Here is a 17,772-nt window from a genome sequence, read left to right on the forward strand (position 1 = left end):
GAGTGATTCCCCGCAAAAAAAGTGCCGAGACCCTTAAAACGTTTCCGGGGAAGAGAGCCTGCAAGTTTTACATAGATCGTCTCGTTTCCTTGACATTCGGCCAAGCCTTCCACCGTGAAAGATCTTCCACATATGGTCCCTATATTTCTGCGCACGCCTCCATTTTGTATATCTGAGCGAGCAGCGTGGTTTCGCATGCCAGGCATTCAATGGACCACGGCATGAGACGATTCAGGTCGCGGTGGGCTTAGCTCTCTGCCCAGGTGCCGAACCCCGCCCTTCTGCATGAGACCCTGCAGGAGGGACACTTCTACTGTACAGTACATGCCCTGAGATAGAGTTCCATTGTAGTCACGAATGTGTAAAGCAAGATTGGTAGGTTCCCTGCTGCAAATTGTGTACATACCTATAGCGACATGATTTCCTCTTCACACAAGCCCGGTGTCTGGTCTCTTTTACATGTATGGATTAGTAGTCAGCGGCTACAGGCAGAGAGGTGGGAGAAGTCTAAGAACTGATGGACGAAGAGAGAATGTCCATTCCCAAAGCCGGACATCTTCGCATTTAGAGGAAGAGGTAGCCACGATCAGGGCTAAATCGAGCTTTAGACTGCTTGTCTTATAACGTCACGTCGATGACCGTGAGTAGGCTGTGCGAAACTTCTAGACTATGGTAGTGGTGGGTCTCTTGCGGATCTTAGTGACCATTTAGATCTGGAACTCCCATTGGAAGTGGGGATGAAGTATCTGAACAAATTCATGAGGCATGGCAGGCACTGTGTCAAGAGGTCTCAATTGAAAGTTGTAAATTTGTAGCTGACGATGTATGTGTGAAATTGGTGTTGTGTTCGTTCGGAATTCCGAGGGATGCCATGAGCAATGTGGCGTGGCAGGCTGTATGGCAGGGCGGATATACAGCAGGTCACATACGTCTGGACTTCTTTTTCCACCTTTCCCTTAGGTCGTTAACTTCTTGTTGTCACCTATAGTATTTGTAACTCTCTTGTTATTTATAGATTACTAAGGAGGTTATGCTAAGAAGAAGAAGAGTGAAGATCCCACGGAGGCGATGACCTAATGAGTGACGGACTCTGGGCGACGGCGACAGATTTTGTTTTTCCTTTCTTCCCTCAATTTCCTTTTCTTTTACGCCAATTGGATTTGTCATAACACCATATCATCCATATAGTATTCAGGAAAGAGTACTGTCAAAGGATGTAATGTGACCCAATTTGCTCAGGATAACTTGCATGGTACCTGTGCAGACGAGCTTATGCGGCCTTTGTGTGCTTATAAGTAATGGTTACGCGCAGCAGGGCATAGCGCTAGCCCTATCTGAGGCTCATTGCCCAACGTTAGGAACATGGTTATCACATTTACATTAGACGTAGCCGTCTGCTTCTGGGCCCTGTGGTGTTGCTGTTGTTGTGACTCTGTTATTTCAAATCTTGTACATTGATGTTTTCCCTCTCAGCGAAACTGTTGTCTGCCGTCTCAGCACCCCGCACTCTCTGCCGCCTCGCCATGGTGACAACGTTCAGCCGTAGGCCGCCGCAGAGACCAGCATCAGGACGGTCTATGAGCTCGCCTCTCCATTGACACCTGGCTAGAGAACCTCGTCGTTTGCTCCAATGATATCAGTCTGACTACATAAGCCGGCCCGCCAGCGAGTCTATTGACCAGACCCAGACCAATGCCACCACGTACGATGCTGTGACGGCCAGTGCCGCCGATTTCATCGCCACAGGTGAGAGCGGCATGAACTTTGACGCCGATGGCGCACTCCTTGTGATCACTGTCGTTTGAAGAACTGGGGGAGTCATGAGTTGCTGTGAGGTGATGCATAAGGATTTGGTTGGGGGGGGGAGGGGCAGCAATTGCCAATGAATATGTTTTTGGTGTCAAGATTGCGCTGAATCTCTCTTCTTGTCACACATTTCACTAGCGAGGAGGCCCCCCCCTCCCCCATTACTACACACGCGTGTGTTTTTTTGCGGCTGTGTCGAATTTGCACCATCTACAGGCTCTCGTATGAAAAGGTGGTTCTTGTTTACAGCGACTCCTCAGCGACTCTTTTTTGACATCTGCTATTAAAACTCTTCAAAACTTGTCACGCTGAGCGGAGATGGGGGCGAGACAAGATGGAGAAGGCCAGGCGGAGCCTGCAGTTCGATGTATTATGTACATTTTGGAGGTACTCGGCGAGAGTTTGTTGTTGGCAGCACGTGTTTCTGTACACCCTTGGCCCGTGATCGCCTGGTGCTAGTCCCCATCGTACAGTATATATACATGTCATATTAGTACCACAGTATCTTGGTGGTACAGGAATACACAGTCTTCCGTCGCCAGGAACCGCCCCAACAGAGACACACCGAAAGTAGGTGTGCAAGTGCTAGTCAGTACACACACCCTCTCATTCCTGCGCAACCAGGACCAGCCTTCCAACCCAAGACCCAGCCAGTTACCACGGTACCAGTTTAACCTCACTCACCTTTCCCTTCAATCCCCCCCCCCCCCCCAGCCCAGCTTCGGCCGTTTGCATTTCTCCTTTTCCAACCCTTCGCTCGCCTCTCAGCTCTTCTGCTCTGCTCGTCCTCCACCACCCATCCAACCTCAATCAACCCCCTTCATCTCCATCTCCGTCTCCAAGCAGCAGCAGCTCCAATCGCTTGCCACCCTGTACTGCGTCCTGCACATCAACTGCAATCCGATCTCGCTCTCTGCCCGTTTCGCATCTAGCTCTCTCGGGCATTACGTCATCGCCATGGCCGACAGCTCAGCTCCCGTCAACAGCGCAGGTGAGTTTGCTTCACCTGTGACAGCAATATCGCGGCCAACAATGGCAGACTGGCCTCTTGCTTCCGACAGTGGCTTCAATTGAGCTCAAGCGAGCTCGTGTGGTCTTTGCGCCGCACCTGTCGGCTGTTCACCGCCACCACTAGCGATGCGCGCAATCCGCTTCCCATCTGACCGCCACCGCTGACGTGCCATTGACAACGTGCAGCTCCGGCTAACCCGCTCGCTGCCGCATCGACCGGCCCCAATGCTGTGCCTAAGAATCCTTTCGCCGAGGCGCGGAGCGGCAAGCCCTCCGAGTCGGCTCCCTCGAGCGTCACCCAGCCACTGTCAGTGACCCCAGACGTTCACAAGCCGGCCGACACGCCAGCTGCGACTGCCAATGGCGACGCTGCGGCTGTTGAAAAGAACGGCACCGGCGTTAACGGCGTCGGAGGCAAGATTGAGCCCTTGGTGCCCGAGGAAAACAAACAGGCGAGTGCGCCTGCTCCTGAGGCTGCCGCCGAGAAGCCGGCATCCTCGACCCTGGCAGCGCCTTCCGCAGAAGCCTCAGCCGACCCACCTGTTATGACTGGGGCGCTTCCAGAGACGTCTGCGCCCAAACCCAGCGAGTCGACCCAGCACGACGGTGTGAGCGATGTACCGGCCACGGCTGCGGCCCCACAGCAAGCCGGTCTCACACAGACTGATGGTATTCGGGATGACCCAGCTATATCTACTCTGTCTACCGATGCTAAGCCTTTGTCGGACACTGCGCCTCCAGCGGTGAACGGGGAGGAGAAGAAGAGTGCCGGAATCGAGGACGCGGCACCTGCGAGCCTCTTGACTGGGGCTGCTACCTCGACAGACGTTGCGCCTGGTGGAGTTTCAGCGGAGACGCCAGAGAACAAGACAGAGAGCAAGGACGTCGAGAAGAATAATGTTGCCCCTCCAGTAGTCTCGGCTGCTACCATCCCAGCTGCGACACCAGCCGCCGCGGAGGACGTTGAGATGAAGGATGCCACTCCTGCCACGGCTTCGGAGCTGCCTGCTAAGCCGTCCACGGCCGACACCACCTCCACGCCGCTGGCCCCAGCTTCCACCCTACATGCGGAGAAACCAGCCGAGCCTGCACCGACCCCGGTTACAGGCGCGGAGGACAAAGCCCCCGCTCCCCTTGCTGGAACGAGCACCACTGCTGCCCCTGCTTCTGACACAGCAACTTCTGCGGGCACCTCGTCTGCGACTGGAGGTGGCATTCCCGCATCCCGAAAGCGCAAGGCCGAGGCAGATTCTGAGGAGCCTGCGGGGGCTGATGAGCCCACTGCCAAGAAGCGCAAAGGTCCGTTTGCCAAGGCTGTCGCCAAGGCTAAAGGCGTGGTTGATGATATGAAGGAGAAGCGCAAGAACAAGAAGAAGGAGCCAGCTCCCGTGGGACGTACCGAGCGGAAGACGCGGAGCCAAGGCCGTGTGGACTAGGTGAGCGGTTGAGTTTCCGGGTAATTTTTCTCGAACGACGGGTCAGCAAAGCGGCCCTGTTCTTCTGACAGGATGATCTGTGAACAGATCAAGGACAAAACAAAGCAACACCAGGCGCAAGTTCTTTCTTTCTTTTTTTCTTCTTTTCCTTCTTTCTTTCTTCCTCATTCTCGCTCGGTTTGGGAATGATTTTCTACGTTCAAGTTTGGGTTGTGGGCCGGAAAAGGTGTTGGTGCTTCTGTGCCACACGGCGTTATGCGGTCTGAATGGCTTCCTCGAAACGTCGCAGTGAATATTCCGCTTTGGAAAACACTGGAATAGGCCTCGTATTTTGACAGACCTTTTGTATATACGATCTAAAAGGCAAGAAATCAAAGGCTGCTGCTTTCCTCTCTTCCTGATCCATACAGATGCTGATGCCCTTGTGACATGGTGTTGATAGTGACTGCTTTTCAACAGTGCCTCCTGCTAAAGACTTCGAGAAATATTGATGTCTAATTTGCTATCGCATCCTTGTCCACACAAACAGACGCCATTCCAAGTCGCTAGCCCAGCTTTCCACTCTTCTTTGACATTCAGGCAGAGTGAACTGGAGCCGGGGGTATTAAATCAAAGGCTGAAGCTGACCCAACGTTCTGGGACCTGGCGCTGGCGCCGGGGTTTCTTGTCCCTTGACAGATGCGTCCGTTGCGGGTCGGGCCCAGCGGGCCGGGTCCAGACTAGAAAAAGGCGAGCGAGTGATGGCAAGGCAAAAAAAAAAAAAAACCCCAAAAAAAAGGTGAGAGGCGGACAAGATTTTGGAAGAACTCTTTATTTTGTAATGTGTCTGCGTGCATGTACTTGTGCACCACGGCTCAATATGCAAACTTATATCATTTTAACTTACTTTGCCTGGCTGCCCAGGTGGTCCGGGTCTACCTCAAGAATTCAATGTGCCATCTAGGCTTGAAATACAAGTTTTATTCATTAGGGGTTCGGTGCTGTTCGGATAATTCACGTAGTTGTCGAACTCAGATCGAAAATAGTGTGTTAAATCAAGCAAAATACGATGTGGTGATATGAAGGACCTGATGGATTTCATTGCAAAGTCGTCTCCAAAATCAAACAATTTGGAGATCCTGATTTGGGCCTCATGTACTTATAGAGCAAGATACGGCAGGTATTTCACAAAGTAGAAAGCAGATATGTTGAACACACTATCAACACAATGAGACTTCATCATGCTGTGGACATGCAGCTATTCTTGCTAAATACTTACACCTGATCCCCGCCAATATAGTCCTGAGACTAAGATGATAGTGGCTGAGGCCAAACTCAGCACAGCACCACAACGTAACGTTGTCCATAGAGCAGCTGTAATGTGCTGTCTGTTTTGATCGTCTGCTCAGCGGTGAGAATAGGTGGATGACAGCTTACAAAGGGGTCTCTAGTGGTAGCAGGTGCGAGAAACAGTAAGAATAGGAAGAGCTAGCACTTAGTCCTTGTCGGCGAACAAGTAATCATCAGGTGGGTGGGTGTATATGTGTAATCAGTAACGATGGGCAATGTGGCAGTGATTCTTGGCTCGATTCCGTGGTAATTAAGATTAGGTTTCCTGTTGAATATTTTCGCCTTACGAGAGGAAGATAAAAAGAAAAACACGAAATTCGAAAAGTGATGAAAATCTTGTGTTTGAATGTTAGATTCTGTACCTGACCTGAGTAAGTAGATAGATCTACGCGCTACTGGTGTGGTACATTCCATGCAAGGGACAGATCTTGCGCGTCACTCTTAGTCGAAAAGAAGGTTTAGCAGATCGAATCGCGAACCGATTTTGACACAGCCACGCTCACCCATCCACCATTCTGCCGTGCTGCCATGCTGCTGGGGAGCCGTGTTCCGACAAGATTCTTTCCCTCCGCAGTGGGTCATCCTGGGGCACAGGTCAGCATTATCTGGAGGAAACGTTTCGTCCAGGAAGCTCGAAACAAGACGTGATGATGATCTTGGCCAGTATGTAAGTCAGTCTAGGGGAAGAGGATACGAGAAGTGGTGCAGCCATGCTAAGAGACTAGAGTGCTGCTGGGCTCTTTTTTCTTTTCAAAAATAGCAACTGACTACGCTTGTAGTGGCCTTTGACACCAATCAGGGCCATGGCGGAAGGAGGATGGACTGCTGGTCTGGCCGTGTTAGGGCCCCAAACAGGGTCCCCTGGAATTGACCCCACCACTTCCCACCTCGTGCCGTGACCCTGTGAGGTCATCGGGGGGCCTTAGGACCCGTGCTACAGTGATGATACCTTGTTATTTTGTGGCAGCGGGGCAGGTCAATCTCAAGGGCATGAGGACGTTGAGATCATTATTCATTCTCAGGAGATCAGTACGGCATTATCTAGAGAGAGAGAGACACAGGAAAAAGAAGAAAAACAGAACATGGACTGAGAAAGATAAAGAGAGAACTACTACACAAGTGCATAACCTTATTTCATCAAAGACTAGTCGTCCATCTTTTTCTTAAAGTGGAGTCTTCAAACGAGGCTGTGCTTGCCAACCTTGTAGTTGGCCCTGCTGGCTGCAGAGGGGCTGACGCCCATCATGGTCTCGTCTAGTAATCAGTAGTTTCTTTCCCTGTTGCGCAAAAAGAAACCCAAGGGTCTCTCAGCCTGTAGGGAAAATGGCGTCTGATGTTGGTGGTAGAGGCGCTACTGGGGTGGTGCATGTGCCTTCCTCTCTCTCCGGAGATCTCCATTTTAGTTCATCCCTTGCCTGCGTGTCGTGTTTGCATGGCTGACTTGCCCGCAAAGACGAGGAAAATTTGCATTTATTCACTCACTCGAGCATGAAACATTAACTAACACAAAAGGAAAAAGAAGAAAAAAGTTTCCCACATGGATTGTGTGGGCCTTCACCCGCCCCCCCCCCTTCCCTAAACAGTGCACCCTGGCCATTTAACCTTGTCAGTTCTCCGTCCGATCTGCTTGTCTATTGTCGTCATTGTATTGTCCAAGTCATCCTTTCACCCCTACCTGGGACTCTTGTTTGCATTTCCCTTCTTCCTTTGATCACTTCCCGTCCACCGACTTTGCCGACTCTCCTCTCGTTCATCCTGACCACGATCGAGGACGCCACGACTCGAATAATCCCCGCCTCAATCCGCTCGTTCTGATACCGATACGAGCAGACCTTGTCCTGGGTAAATCTCACCCGTCAGAAGCAAGAGGAATCAAGGACCGGCCGCGGCCACCTTCTTTTCTCCTTTCGCTGCCCGTGCGACCACCGGCCACTCAACCCGCGACACGGCCAGTCTCTCGGGGCAGACCGCGCTTCCTGGCCCCAGCTTCAAGAGAGGATATCTTTGGCCCGACGATCCAGACACCGACCGCCCTTGAGGTGTGCATCGCCATACAAGGTCTTTGAACTCCTCGACGTGGGACGGCCTGATAAACACATTTCCTCTCAAGTCTTCCTCACCCTTCCCACCTTGGTAATCACCACTACCACCACCATCACCAGCCACGAGGTCGTGTTGCACAAAGGCTATTTTGGATTGATTGGGTTCAACGAGCCTGCTGCCCTTGAGGGCACTAAACCGACCTTTCACCATGGACTCCATATCGAAGACGATATCGGCGATTTATCCCAGGAATAGCGACGCCGGCACGACTCTACTCGATCTTCTGCAGGATCCCTTCAAGAGCGAGGTGCGCCTGCCCCTCCATGACTATGACAAACAGGACCAAGGGGCTTTACGTGTAGACTGACGTTCTTTCTCCTCAACTCACAGGTTCAATCCGCCTCCATCTTGGCCTCCTTGGCCTCGTCTCTCGGCGTCACAGTTGCTGTCGTCCTTCTGTTCTCCTTCTTCCGTCCCTACCACACCGTTGTCTACGCACCGAAGCTTAAACATGCCGATGAGTCCAAGGCACCACCACCACTTGGCAAGGGGCCCTTTGCTTGGGTCAAGCCCTTGTGGGCGACCAACGAGAAGGAGCTGATCCGACTTGCTGGATTGGATGCTGCTGTGTTCATGCGCTTCAGCGAGATGTGTCGTAACATGTTCACAGTCATGGCAATCGCCGCTTGTGCCATCCTGATCCCCGTCAACTGGACACTCTCCATCATGACCACCAATGTGAACTGGGCCATCCGGCTCACGCCCCAGAATGCGTGGAACAATGCCCAGTGGGCAACCGTGGTGTGCGCCTGGATCTACAACATTACAGTGCTGGGAGGTCTGTGGTGGAATTACAGAAAGCTCTTGCACTTACGTCGCGCGTATTTCGAGAGTCCAGAATACCAGTCTAGCCTGCATGCGAGGACGCTGATGGTAAGTGGTTCTTGGGGTTAGAGACGAACCAATGGCGAGTCTCAAGTGCTGATTCAAAATTTTCTAGCTCTATGACATACCCAAGAAATTATGCTCCGATGAGGGTATCGCCAGGATGATCGACGTTATCGCGCCGAGCTCCTCGTTTTCTAGAACTGCGATTGCTCGAGACGTGAAGGACCTTCCCGATCTTGTTGCTGAGCATGACAGGGTGGTTCGCAAGCTGGAGAAGGTCCTGGCCAGGTACCTCAGGGATCCTCACAATATTCCCGCCGCGAGGCCAACCTGCCTGCCTTCCAAAAAGGACCGGGCCTACGCGACCTACCCCAAGGGCCAGAAGCTCGACGCTATCGAATATTTGACGCAACGGATCAAGACGCTCGAGTTCGATATCAAGGAAGCTAGGGGCAGCGTGGACAGAAGGAACACCAAACCGTTTGGATTCGCTTCCTACGCGGACATAAGCGAGACCCATGCCATAGCCTACATGGGCAGGAAAAAGAAGCCCGAGGGCGCCACTATGAAGCTGGCTCCGCGACCAAGCGACATTATCTGGGACAACATGTCCCTCTCACCAGCAACCCGGTGGCGGAAGAGGCTTATCATCAACCTCTGGATCGTGTTGCTGACGCTCGTGTGGATCGCGCCCAACGCCATGATTGCGATTTTCCTGGTCAGCTTCAGCAATCTCGGGCTTCTCTGGAAGGGTTTCCAGACGTCTCTGGACGCACAGCCGATCTTGTGGGCTATCATCCAGGGTATTGCTTCGCCAGCGATCACATCCGCCATTTATATCCTGCTTCCGATCATTTTCCGACGGCTGTCCATCAGGAGTGGCGACAAGACCAAGTCTGGTCGGGAGCGGCATGTCATTGCAAAGCTCTACAGCTTCTTTATCTTCAACAACCTGGTGGTTTTCTCCCTTTTCAGTGGACTATGGACGTTTGTCGCGGCCGTCGTTCAATCCACCAACTCGGGCAAAGATGCGTGGAGCGCGATCGTGGCACAGAACTTTGGAAGCTCCATCATGGTTGCCCTGTGCTCCGTGTCTCCGTACTGGATCACCTATCTGTTGCAGCGACAGCTCAGCACGGCCGTTGACCTGGCACAGGTCTGGCAGCTGCTTGTGGCCCTGTTCAAGCGGAAGCTGGGTTCTCCAACCCCCCGTGAGATGATTGAGCTCAGCGCCCCGCAACCCTTCGACTATGCCAGCCACTACAACTACGCCCTCTTCTACAGCACCGTGGCCCTCTGTTATGGAACTATCCAACCCCTTGTGCTGCCAGCGGTGGCACTTTTCTTCATCATCGACTGCGTGCTGAAGAAATACCTGCTGATGTACGTTTTTATTACCAAGAACGAAAGCGGGGGCATGTCATGGCGTGTCCTGGTCAACCGTATGCTCTTTGCCCTCTTCTTTTCCAACCTGGTCGTGTTCCTGGTGGTCTTCGAGAGGGGTTGGGGAACCTACATCCAGGTCTATGCGATCGCGCCGCTGCCATTTATCGTTATCGGTTTCAAGGTCTTCTTCGCCAAGACCTTCGACGACAAGATTCACTACTATAGCACGCGCTTTGTTCCTCACGGTCCGCAGGCCGAGGTTGGTATTGCACATAAGGAGAATCTGAGGAGCGATCGCCTTGCTGCCAAGTTTGGACACCCAGTCCTGTATAGGCCGCTCATCACGCCCATGGTGCATGCCAAGGCGCAGAACATCCTTGCCAGTGTATACCGAGGTCGGCTTAGCGATGGCCGGGAAGCCGGTTCGGGAGACGGTACAAGTGTGTCTGGATACAGCGATACGTACGCGCTCGATCCTATGAATTCGGGCCGACCGGGCAAGGCTGCCGGGAGCGGCCTTTCTGGGTTTGAAATTGTGCCTGAGGGACGGCTCGATTTCGAATACTACAAGAATCGCCAAGAATTCGCCGACGAGCTCGGCACGGGCATGGACATTTACAGACCAGGGACACCGTCAAGCAACTGGGCCGGATCGGACACGGAGTCGAGGCCATCCACACCTGTGGGCGGCATGTTGCACAATACACACAAGGGCGGGTACGCACCTGCGGGCGGCGATGTCGGACACGGTTCCCCATTTGCACCTCCTAACAGGACTGCTTCCCCTCGTGCATACGGCTCTCCTACGACAGAGTATCCTTCACGCACGCGATCGCCTTACGGCCTCGTGTCGGCGAGCGAGTCGACCTCGAACCTCGTGCGCTCGGCCGCGCCCATGCCTGGGCCTTATGGGGATTCTCATGGCAACTCGGAGCCATCTGTCGCAGATGGCCGGACGCCAGGTCAGTTTGGCGGACTCGGAGGTGGCGTAGGTGGTTATGGGAACCTACCCCAGAACGAGCCTGACTATGACGTGGACCCAATGAGTTATAACTACTTCAGAGGAGGCACAGGAAGAAGAAATAATAGTGGCGTGTAGGGGGGGTCTGCGGATCTGTACGACAATGGCCCCTACACGATGACAGTACTGGTCAGACCTCGGATGGCATACGACAAGAGACTACAGCACCAACCTGTCTGTAGCTCGCCTCTCAATGATTGAATGTACTTAGAACATGCATCGCCTGGCAAGGCTCTGGCGTAATGGATCATGATATGAAAGAATATCTTGAGAATCGGGGGCCGTGGGCATCCTGGCTGGGATTATGGATGGATAAACAATCCGGCTCTGTGAGCCCAGAAAAGGGGGAAATTTAATAGACCAACGTGACCCATGATCAACCTTCATGTACGTGCAATTATTCTTCGAATGCTTTGTCCACTTGAAGCCTTGTATGTTTATGTAGTACCCACGTACATTATTGTCTGGGAGAGAGAGAGAGAGTTGACGTGGTTCCAAATTGTTGTCACCCTCTTGTTATTGGTTATGGATCGTCCAAGCTGGCTTAACATATTGTATGTTCCCTCGTTGATGTATCAACTCTTCTGGGTATTCTCGGTAATCAAATTACGTCTCACTAGACATTGCTCCCACCACCGGCCCATCCAGGCGCAGTCGGCGAATCACCATACGCAGCCGGTCCGTCTCCTTCCAACTCACAAACCGGCGTGGCCACAACCTTCCTCACCACTTCTGTAGGATGCATCTTCTCTTTAATCCCCTCCTTCCTGGCCCCCTTAAGTGCCCTCCCCGTCTCCATCTCCACCGGCACCATGGCAGCCAGCTCCGCCCGCCGCGGCGCAGGCGTGCTCGAAAGTTCCGCCCGCCTCCGCAGCAACAACCCCAGCACGCTCCTATTCGAATCCGTGCTCTCCCTCCACCCCCGCTGCGGCCGCGGGCCGTTTGTAGATAGGTTGTCGGGCTGGCCCTCGCCCAGCTCGGCGGCCACCACTACTGTCGTCGTTGGTCCGCCAGGCGTCCTGCCGCGCCCGAGCCTCCAGAAGACGAAGGCCACGGCGCACAGGATGGCGAGGGCGCCTAGTGTTGCGCCTATGCCGACTCCGATCTTGGCGGTGGGGGTGAGGCCGCTGCTGCTGCTGCTGGCTGCGGCGGCGCTGCTGCTGCTGCTGTTGCTGCTGCCTTGTGATACTGCTGGAGAGTTCGTAGTCTCGACCGCCGTTACTACGGTTGCTGTGCTGGATGATTGGGAAGAGGGGTGGGCGACACTGCTGGCGGCAGCGGCAGCGGTGGTGGTGGTGGTGCTGGCCGTGCTGCTGGCGTCGATGTCGCCTGTGAAGTCGAGAGGGTTGAGATACCCGCAGTTGTTTCCATAAGTTCCGGTGCAGTAGGCTTTTCCTGCGGTGCTCGTGTTTACTTCTAGACAGTTGGAGAAGTTTGTGTCGCATGCGAAACTGGGCACCGTGTCTGTGAATGTTATTCGGTTGCTGTCAGTCGCGGATCGGAGAGAGGGAGAGAAAGATATTATACAGAAGAGCTGGCTGTGGGAAACGGAAACCTAACGCTTGAGAGGAACCATTTTGTAATCTCTGCTGAAGACATGGTGATCTCTAGTATTTTGGAATTGCCTTTTGATGAGAATGGTAACAACTGGAATACGCACCAAAGTAGTATATTAGCCCAGGTGACGTGCCATTGCTGCAGGTGCACGTCCAGTCCAGCGTGTCCTGTTCCAAGAGCATCTGGTGAGTACGCAGAGAAATAGGATTCGCGATATGACTGTTCAGTCACTCACAGAGTCGCAGGTGTTGGCAGTCACCTGGCTGCTACAGAGAATCTGGCAGGTGTTTTCCTGGTCATTACACCATGTCTCTTTGCATGTCATTAACCGAGTCAGCGTTTTGTTTGTCGGCTTTATTCGTGGCATTCACAGTCTGACTGCTTTTCCATAGCTCGGCCTACCTCGTTCTGAGTCCGAGACGGAAGCTGGGTCGATAGTATAAGCGGACATCTTGTGCCCTCTTGGATCATCGTCCTGTCCGCCAGTGTGGGAACCCGGTATCCAGTATTAAATCGACTTAGACTTGGTCACAATCTTTCTCTTTAGGTAGAATTAGATATGTCAGGATGAGTAGAAACACTCCGTTACAATCAATGAGGTTGGTGTAGACAGGAGGACATGGCTGCATCTGAGGCACTGGGTGGTGAAGTCGCAAAATTTGGCGCTTGGGATCAGCGAAACTCAATGTCAACCAGGAACGAACTGAAAGGAACAACAACGTTAGAGACAGAGATATATCAGCGAGAACAAGATGAAGAGAGAGAATGCAATAAGACAAGAGGTATGTCCCTCCAGCAAAGATGTCAGGCATCTGTATTAGCTAACTAGAAGAAGGGCGGGAGGATTCTAATTCCTGCACATTTTGAAACCGCAAGCGAACACCATCATACCTGCTTAGGAACGCTTAGACACTCGGGGGCCACTTGTCTGGAGTGTGACACTAGCTGAGATGGAAATAAACTCGTCAAGGTTTCCTGCTGGATACCTAGTAGGTATGAGGTAGGCACCCGGGGAGGCTTTGCTCCTCTTCTTCCTTTTCACTGCTTCGAGAAATTAGCACACTTATGTTGTTTTTGGTCTTGAGCAAGGATGCATGCATGCATGAAATCTCGGTTCAGGGTTTGGATGGGTTCTGACCGTCGGGCGAAGGTGTTCTTGGTGGCTAACGAGGTCACTTCGTATTTTAATTTGAAGGAACAGAGGTATCTGGGGTGCCTTTTGCGCCGCAGGCAGTGCCTTCTACGCAGCGCCCACTGTAATTATGTAACAAAAGGTCGTTTGAAGGAATGACTTCAAGAGTCTAAATTGTCTGTAGACCATGTCCATCTAATCTGTGTCCCTTTGGGTGATTGATTTCTGTTTACGGCGTCGACCATCGTTATCATTCCCTTGGTTGCCAATTCCTTTGGATCCGTGCGGTCTATCTACTTGAATCTCCCTTCACCATTTCATGTGGAAGCACATTTGGTCTCGAAGTCAACCTGATTTGCCACCAAGCCACTGTTTCCGCTATCAGAATACGTCGTTTTGGTACCATATCAACTTCCGCAATGTGCTTTCATCTGCTGCTGTTGAGAAGAGGGGGTGTGATTTCCGGAACTTTACGCCTCAGACTCTATAATCTAGGCTTGCAGTCTCATTGTCTCGAATCTCCTAAGCGGAATTTCGAAACTAAGGCTCCAATACTTGAGTATCACGGGAACAAACTTCGAAGATTCAATGTTACCAATGTTATGGTATTCTCACACATAGCCAATATAATTATTGCCACTGTTGGCTTCCATCTACGCCCTATGTTACAAGCCTGTGGCTCTGCATCACACACCCCAGCAATAAACTTTCTCTGTGTCTCCAAGACCAAGATAACCTATGGAGATGTCCACACTAGTCCCATATCTTCGTGATAGATCGCAACATCGATAGCCATCCTACCACCGAATAGTAATTGTTAGGGGACTGGTAACACCTTGATTCTCACTAACCCACTTCTCCGCCTTTCCCTCAGAAAGTGTATGTATCGTATAACCCCGTTCCGTAACAAGGTATCAAGAGTAGATGGCACAAGACCAGTCATCGATAAGATACAAGTATCGATCATGCGCTCGTCTCCCAATAACATAAACCATGAACCACAGGCACCAAGGGACACAAGGCCACCATAGGGTTATGAACCTTGAATGTGATCTGTGGTGGGAATGATTTCCCCCCGGTACAACACAGACTCGCCAGACTCGGCTGACCAGCTGAGTTAAGAATTCATAGCTCAAAGATTGTTCTTACCAGTTCACATAGTATTTAAATGCAATGATCAAGGATGATATTGTTTAGAGCATTCGTTTTGTATGAGAGCTAGCGAAAGTCCTCAAACATCCTAAAGTCGGTCGTTGTTCATTATAAGAATAAGTGCTGGAGGTCTGGCTTGGTATGGCCATATTCTTACATCACTTCTGCAAAATCAGTCAAGATCACCTACCTCAAGACCCCCTCAAATAGAAACCATAAAGAAGCGGGCGATGACCGAGTCGAAGACGCTTTCCTTTGTGCCGGAGCTCGACAACCTATAACCATGGAAAACATATGATGCGAGGAATTGTTCCAAGGATGCCTCTTGACAAGATCTTCATCCAGAAGCGGGTGACAGGAATAGGCAAAAAGCACACACTGACACTGTCAGGCGTGCGGTACGTACGGATGTCCGGTCTCTCCTGGGTCATTAGACGTTCCCCAGCGTGGTCGGGGGGTCACACAAAAACCCCAACGGGGACCCGTCAGCTGAGATGATCACACCTTTTACTAGAACTGGCTTTTAACATAAGATGGAAATCGAAAGGAAGAATAAAGAAAAACAGAAAGAGGAGAGAGAAAACCCCACATTTACACAAACGAACGAGCAAGGTAAATCATCATTGGGGCCTTCCGCGACAGCAGAGGCACACATCGGAACTCGGTATGTTGCATGCATCAGGAACCAGGAACCGTGCATAAATGGTTATTTCCCCGGCCTGTTACTTATTATATGGCGACCAGCCCGCGCGTCTGCAATTGCGTCCGTGTCCAATAGTTCCAGGAGCCAGCACCAATAAAACCTGCATCCAGGTCGCACACACCCTCCGTCAGAAGATGGTGAAGGTCGCATTTCCGGTACCGAGCACAATAAACACCCGGGAAGACTTTTTTTGCGCGAGACGCCGGCAGTCCTGATTAGACACTGCGGCACACTTTTGCCAGTCTCCCTGCTAAAATCGGTAACGTGCAGTAAATTATACACAAGGCTAAGGTGGTACGCGCCGTTGTTGGTTGACAATGTTTGGATGGATTGGAGGCAAGACGAAAATGGTCGTTAATAATTACCCACATTTATACATCATGTGAGAGGTAGAAAGTCGGAACCACGGCGCATTGATGGTAATTTGACCTTCACCGAGCATGACTATGTCACGGTCAGTATGGTCAGGGACTTAGGGAGACCGTGACGCCTTATCATATGTTTGTCTTCGCTGCTATCTTGCCGGAGTCCAGGAAATTAAAGCCAAGCCCATAAATACCAGACCCTTTCCGAGTGGACGATATATTCCTCAGCACGCCATTCCACAGGAAACTCATCTCAGTCGTATCCCTTGCCAGCTCAGGGAAGTCGAATCGCAGCAAACATGGTGCAACTTACGTCTCTCGTTATACTGGCAACGGCGTGTTGTCTACAGGGTGGTCATGCCTTGCAGATACCAGCTTCCGGCGACGAAGTCGTCAAGAGAAACGAGTCAGGGAGCGATGTCACACCTCACCAGATCGCAGCCTCTATCAATGCCATGAACAAAGCATGGTTCGTCCACCAGACAGATTCTCAGTCAACTTGTGTGGGAAAGCGCTGACGGAGAGATAGGTATAACGAGACAGACGGGCGATGGGTACGTGAAGCAGCATTTGTTTATCAAGTTTGAGTTAATCAATGAGCGAGGCTAATCTACAGCACAGAACTCGACGACTGCTTGGTGGCTCACTGGAAACGCTCTTCAGTCTGTTTGTGACTACAGTACGTTTACGTTTCGATGCAACGGCTTTCCCCTTCTTCTCTTACTTTTTCTCTCTTTCTTATGAGAGATATTGACGACTTTTCAATAGTGTTCACCACCAAGGATAATCAGTATCTCTCCTTGGTAGAGGGGACCACTCAGAAACAGTCTGGCCCCCTCGCGTGGTGGCCTGAGGGAGGCGGTGACTTTCGCGCTGATAGCACCGATGACACTGGCTGGTGGGCGCTGGCCATGGTACGATTGTACGACATTACAGCCAACAGCACCTATCTTGAGTACGCAAAGCTGGACGAGGCCTATATCTACAGCTACTGGAACAGCACCTGCGGAGGGGGCGTGATCTGGGACATCCCGGAGTTGACGTACAAGAACGCCATCAGCAACGAGCTGTACATGAAACTGGCAGCCTCGTTGCACAACCGAGTCCCAGGAGACACTCAGTATCTGTCCAGAGCCCTTGAAGCTTGGAACTGGTTCAACCAGTCCGGTATGATCAACTCGCAGAACCTGATCAACGATGGCCTGACCGACGACTGTGTCAACAACAACGAGACCGAGTGGACGTATAACCAAGGCGTGATCCTGGGGGCTTTATCAGAACTGTACCTGGCGACCGAGGACTCCGCGTACATCGACGCAGCAACGACCATCGCAGACGCTGTCATTGCAAGCGACATACTGTCGCCAGATGGCATCCTGACAGAGTACGGATGCGAGCCCGAAGACGACTGCGACGAGAACGAACAGGCCTTCAAGGGGATCTTCACGCGGAATCTTGCTGAGCTCAACGTTCTGATCGCAGACAAGCCTTATAGCTCATACCTTGCCGAGAACGCGCAGTCTGCTTGGACAAACGATCGGAGTGGACGTTCAGACCTATTTGGAATATCATGGGCCGGTCCCTACTCGCCCGCGTCAGTTGGCACACAAGCATCTGTAATTAGCCTTTTGGTCGCAAACATCTGGCAGTGACAGCAGCCGTTTCGTAATTACTAGAGGAAGATTTACTAGCTAAGTAGATAGATAGATGTATGCTTGTTGTAATTTGATCTAATACGCAGATGCTCTCGTTGATACTGGCTATGCTACGAGCTATCACTCATGACGACCTTCCATCGTCAAAACATGCCGGGGTCTTGAAGGGGTCCTCCGATAACAGAATAATATAGTAACATGACCGGAGCAAATGCCTGGCGTTGAAATCTAAGCTAGCAGTAAAAAACCACCACTGTCGTTGAAGATTGTTTTTCTTCTTCTTCTTCT

The 17,772-nt window shown here is 51.8% G+C and overlaps 2 protein-coding genes across 2 annotated transcripts; both read left to right on the forward strand.

Annotated features, from left to right (window-relative positions):
* Positions 1 to 7,833: 7,833 nt before the first annotated feature.
* Positions 7,834 to 11,295, forward strand: M406DRAFT_350437 (DUF221-domain-containing protein; the record flags this gene model as incomplete). Its single annotated transcript, XM_040922552.1, has 5 exons — positions 7,834 to 7,932; positions 8,016 to 8,558; positions 8,644 to 10,616; positions 10,674 to 10,861; positions 10,973 to 11,295. 5 exons carry the CDS (start codon positions 7,834 to 7,836, stop codon positions 10,996 to 10,998), a joined length of 2,829 nt encoding a protein of 942 aa, XP_040778154.1. The 3' UTR covers positions 10,999 to 11,295.
* Positions 11,296 to 16,111: 4,816 nt separating this feature from the next.
* Positions 16,112 to 17,481, forward strand: M406DRAFT_89717 (family 76 glycoside hydrolase; the record flags this gene model as incomplete). Its single annotated transcript, XM_040926158.1, has 4 exons — positions 16,112 to 16,298; positions 16,359 to 16,383; positions 16,451 to 16,508; positions 16,598 to 17,481. The coding sequence occupies exons 1-4, from the start codon at positions 16,129 to 16,131 to the stop codon at positions 17,479 to 17,481; spliced, it is 1,137 nt and encodes a 378-aa protein (XP_040778155.1). The 5' UTR covers positions 16,112 to 16,128.
* Between the last annotated feature and the right edge of the window lie 291 nt (positions 17,482 to 17,772).

Source organism: Cryphonectria parasitica (assembly GCF_011745365.1).
Source record: "Cryphonectria parasitica EP155 unplaced genomic scaffold M406scaffold_3, whole genome shotgun sequence".
NCBI lineage: Eukaryota > Fungi > Ascomycota > Sordariomycetes > Diaporthales > Cryphonectriaceae > Cryphonectria > Cryphonectria parasitica.